General features: G+C 45.5%; 1 protein-coding gene across 1 annotated transcript in view; it reads left to right on the forward strand.

The window, feature by feature from the left end:
• The first annotated feature begins 1,468 nt into the window (after nucleotides 1-1,468).
• The window catches only part of PPP1R2 (protein phosphatase 1 regulatory inhibitor subunit 2), a 28,718-nt gene continuing 24,939 nt past the window's right edge, over nucleotides 1,469-5,247 (forward strand). The window contains exon 1 of the mRNA XM_003792685.3: nucleotides 1,469-1,926. Within this exon, the coding sequence (XP_003792733.1) occupies nucleotides 1,805-1,926 (122 nt within the window). The 5' untranslated portion in view covers nucleotides 1,469-1,804. The remainder of the gene's footprint in view (nucleotides 1,927-5,247) is intronic.

Below are 5,247 nucleotides of genomic sequence, written 5' to 3' on the forward strand. Positions count from 1 at the left end.
TGGAGAACACATTCAGCTCTCCTAACAAAGCTGTTTCCCTTCTCCCTTCCTGCTCACTTCCCTTCAATTATCTCCACCCCAGTGTTCACTCCCTTACTGAGGCCCTTTTCTGTGCCAGGAACTCAGCTGGGGGCTGGGGACCAGACAATAAAAACAAAATCATTTTAAGGAACCCTGCAATCATTTCTGAGGAGCAAAGGCCTAACACACAGAACTGACTGTGGTCCTCAAGGCACAGAATCTGAGTTTGTGTTAAGGCAGGTGAAACTTGAGAACCAGAAACAAGAGACCTGAGCAAGAATGCTACCATAAGGGTATGTAAGACAGTGTAGAACCCTCCCTCTTACCCACACACCAGTGGACAGATGTTGCTGGGAACTAGGTGTCAAAGCAGGGCAATCTAGGGATGAACTTTCTGAGTAAGAACTGTTCAAAGATAAAATGCGATGTGTTGGGGTGTGGTGACTGCTTGCTACTGACGTTGTTGGATAGAGAGCTGGAAAGCCAGCGCATAGGCCAGCATGACAAGGTCCCTTCCAGACCTAGATGTCTCTGAATCCAGAGGGGGCTGGTCCACCACAAGGTGGCAGTTCTGGGTGGCTCAGTCTGATCTGTCTTGAGGATGATGAGGGATGCTGATTAGGGAAGGGTGACAGAAGAGAGCCTGGTGAGGAGTGAGTTGTAGAATGGACACGGGAGGAGGAGAGAGAGTGTATAGGGTGGCCATAAAGTATCACAAACCAGGTGGTTCTAAACATCAGCAATGTACTGTCTGGGTTCTGGAAGTGAAGTCCACGAGCACAGCACAGCTGGTTTGTTCCCTCCCGAGGATCTCTCCTGCCTCTGGGAGCCCGGGTGTTGGGGGTGGGCGGGAGGAAATGAGTGTTCGTTGTCTTGCACATGCATCGCCCCGATCTTCAATCTCACGTGAAGTTCTCCCTATTGGTCTTCACATGCTGTGGATGGACTTTGTAATTGTGATGGTCCATTCCTCTATCAGCTTTTCCAGGGGCAAAAAGAAGTTGCATTATTCGAATGCAGACAGACATTCTATGATTTCATAGAAGTCAATATTCTATGATTTCACAATGGGTCTCTAAGGGCCACTCCAATGCTGATATTCCATAGTTTTATCATAAGGAGTTAAGTTTCCTTAGGCTGGTTAAATGGAAAGAGACATCGTTTCTCTGAAAGTCAGCTAACATCTTTGAGGAGTGGCGTCACCGCGGAGCCTCAGTTTGCTTATCTATAAAACAGAATACGGCTTCACAAGGTGGAGGGAGTGAGGTGCTTTGAGAGATGTATAAACCTCTACAGAAACAAACCCGCAACCCCTGGGAAGGGTCTAGTAAAAGCTCCTAATCTTCCTCCGCCGCGCGGGGGAGGGGCGAGCACAGCCACAGAACAGGAGGGGGCGGGGCGAGGAGGTTAGCTTTGTTCTCGCCCCGCCCCGCCCCGCCCCGCCCCCACCCTAGATATCGCGAGAGGGCGGCCCGGGTTGGCTTTGGCGTCGGCGTCTCTCCCGCGCCGGAGCTCTAGGCCGGCGTCTCTCCGTGAGTCACGGAGAAAGTGCCTGCAGCAAGGGCGCGCGAAGGGCCGCCAGCCGCGCGGCGTTGCCTCTGGCGTCGGGGTCGTTGTGTCGTGACAACGACGCCGGGAGCCGTTTCCGAGACAGCAAGTGCGGTCGCGTTAGCCCCAGGCGGGCTCCGCGGCTGCTTGGCGGGTGCCTACGAGCGCCCGACGCTTCTCTTCGCGGACCCCACGCCAAGCAGCGACCCTGAGCCGACAGCCCGAGCGCCCGGCAATGGCGGCCTCGACGGCCTCGCACCGGCCCATCAAGGGGATCCTGAAGAACAAGACCTCTACGACTTCCTCTGCGGTGGCGTCGGCCGAACAGCCCCGCGGGAGTGTCGACGAGGAGCTGAGGTGAGAGCTGGGAGGGACGGCCTGGGCAGCCCCTCCTTCCCGGCCGGCGGCCTCGCGCTGCCGCCGTTGCCGACCCGACCCCGAACGCGGGCCGGCTCGGCTGCGAGGATGCGGCTCCGGCGCCGCTCGGGTCTCCTGCTCCGACTCGCCGCGGGGTAGAGTGATGTTAAAGAAGGCAGGACCAATGACGTTTACTGTGTTTCCTTTTTTTTTTTTTTTTTTTTAAGTAGATGTGCGTCTATAATGTTTTAAACAAATGTGATCTTTGAACTTCCTGTAATTGGGAACGTTAAAGAATCAAATTGAAGCTTCACAGTTCTGTTATGCTTTTATTATTTCTTAACCTCATCTCGAGGTTATCTAAAATGCTTCGATGTTTAAAGTGTTACTTTCTTACCTTGGAAACCTTTTAACATTTAGACTCAAGATAATAAGCTCCCATGAGCATTGTGCCACACCAGTAATTCCTGGTTTGTCGCTATTTCTGTACTAAGAAAACGAAAATTTTCCAAGTCCTTCATCTCTATTTGATGGAAAGCTATCTATTTCTAATTATTTTTGCATCTGCACCTCAGATTTTGCATGTTTCCTAGTTTTTGTGTTAAAGACCTGTCTAAGCTCAAAACAGTTCATAGATGATCAGCTTAATGCCCCAGTGATATTTTAGTTGCTCAAAAGTACACATGTAAAAAGATGTTGACCTGAAGTGTTGTGTGTAATAGTAATAGTTGGAAGCAGCCCAAAGTCCATTAGTAAGAACTGATGAAATATTAATTATGGTACATTTGTATAAATGGAACAATATACCAGTCTTTAAAAAAGAATGAGATTACTTTTGCACAGAATAAGATATCTAAGGTGCAAGACTCAGTGAAAAATAGCAGTGCAGTGTCTGTAATACAAAATATACTGCTGGGTTACAAGTGTTAAGAGGTCTTGAGTGTTAGCCTAAAAATGTAAGGCAGTGATTCTCAACCTTCCTAATGCCATGGCCCTTTAATACAGTTCCTCTGGGTCGCGACCCACAGGTTGAGAACCGTTGATGTAAAGACTCTACATTCTGGAAAGAAGGCTTCAGAAAAGTTATTGAAATCTCTAGTCATGAGACTCAAATGAGAATGTTCATGAAATCTTAGAATATTGGAACTAGGGCATTCCTGTATAAAAAGTCTAATTTAGGATTGTGAAAGGCGTTACTACTCGGTAGTGATAAATTTATAGAGACTCGGGCGGCGCCTGTGGCTCAGTGAGTAGGGTGCCGGCCCCATATACCCAGGGTGGCAGGTTCAAATCTGGCTCTGGCCAAACTCCAACAACAACAAAAAAATAGCAGGGCTTTGTGGCGGGCGCCTGTAATCCCAGCTACTCGGGAGGCTGAGGCAAGAGAATCACCTAAGCCCAAGAGCTGGAGGTTATTGTGAGCTGTGATGCACGGCACTCTACCGAGGGTGACAAAGTGAGACTCTGTCTCTTGGAAAAAAAAAAAAATTATAGAGACTCATCTTACCTTGAAGAAAAGGTAAGTAGGATCACAACTTAGAATTGTGGCCTTGGGGTTGGAAAGGACCTTAGTTTTGTCTAGCAACTCTTCCATGCTGGTGCTCTAGATCTTACATTCCCTCAGGCGTAATTTTCCAACTTCTATTTTGGATAAGCAACTGTAAGGGTTGAGAGGTTTCATGATTGTGGGTCATGGAATTAGAAAAGAGAATCTCACCAGAACATTATCTTTAGCAGGAAGACCAAGATAATTAAAAAGTAAATAAAATAACTAGAAGGCTGTAATGTAACTTAAGGTTTTTCAGCAGCAGGAATAATGCCACACTGGCATTTTTAAGCTGTTCTCCAGAGTGAGCTTCTTTTTGTCCAGATACCAGGTAGCTTAAACTTTTTTCCTGTATTTCTGTGCTTAATTTCTATTTATTCTCAACTTTGACCTGCTATAATGGCCCCTCTCTATAGGTTGGCTTCTAGCTCTCTCTCTATAATTGTCTGGGTTTACATTCAGATCTTTTCTGGAACAATAGACACACTAACTCAACTATAGGGCTGCTTCTACTGGAGGACATGCTGGCAGGGCAGATTCATTTAAGGACTTATGCAAGGTAGGTAACCGACTTGGCTAATAGAGAATTATATCTTCAGAGGAAGCTATCAAGCACTACTTTATTGAGGCTTATGATGTTTAGTGTCAAGTCATAAAAGGGATGGGCTTTTTCGTGATCATTGCTAATATGAATTTAAGCAAAGACATTAATGCTACTAGGAATACTGTATTGTTTTCATCTATTTTCTATTGCTTATAACAATACCTGAAACTGGGTGATTTATAAGAAACAACAAAATTGACTTCTTACAGTTCTAGAGGCTGGGAAAACCAAGGTCAAAGAAATGTGTCTGGTGAGTGTCTCCTTTTTGGTAGGGACTTTCTGTAGAGTCCCAAGGCAGCACAGGGCATCACACAGTAAGAGGGCTGAGCATAATAGGTCAGGTTTCTCCCCCTCTTATAAAGCCACCAGTTCTACTCTTATAACTCATTAATCCATAAATGGATAATCTATTCATGAGAGCAAAGCCCATGTGACCCAATCACCTTTTAAATGCTCTACCTTTCAACACTACCACATTGGGGATCAAGTTTCAACATGAATTTCAGAGGGGACAAACATTCAAACTATAAAAAATACACGTTATGGAGGTAGCGCCCACATACACTGAGGCTAGAGGTTCAAACACAGCCTGGACCAGCTAAAACAACAATGACAACTGCAACAACAACAACAAAAAATAGTTGGGCATTATGGTAGGTGCCTGTAGTCCCAGCTTCTTGGGAGGGTGAGGCAAGAGAATCCCTTAAGCCCAAGAGTTTGAGGTTGCTGTGAGCTGTGATACCATAGCATTCTACCCAGGGCAACAGCTTGAGACTGTCTCAAAAAAAAAATACACATTATTACTTGTGTTGCAGCTCATACAAATAATAGAGAAGTTAATCATAACGAAGGTTTGAACAGAAACGAAAGTTTGAACAGAAACAACAAAACTGGTTGGTTAAAAATAATAATACAGCACTTTTTATAAATAATAGTATTTTTTGTTTCAGTGATACCAAATTTATTTCATTCCAGCAAGAGAATTGAAAATAATAAAACTTAATTTTCCTTGTTATTAATTTGAAACTTTTTTTCTTGTGGTATTAAACACTGTGTGCATTAGTCAGAGGTTCTCCAAAGAAACAGAATGGACAGGATACATGAGGACTGTCCAGAAAGTATCCAGGCATGTGTGTCCCTGTGTTTCATGGTGCATGGCTGGATGTTTTCT

This window comes from Otolemur garnettii, unplaced genomic scaffold (assembly GCF_000181295.1).
Source record: "Otolemur garnettii isolate 467f Iridium unplaced genomic scaffold, OtoGar3 scaffold00060, whole genome shotgun sequence".
In the NCBI taxonomy this organism is placed as follows: Eukaryota; Metazoa; Chordata; class Mammalia; order Primates; family Galagidae; genus Otolemur; species Otolemur garnettii.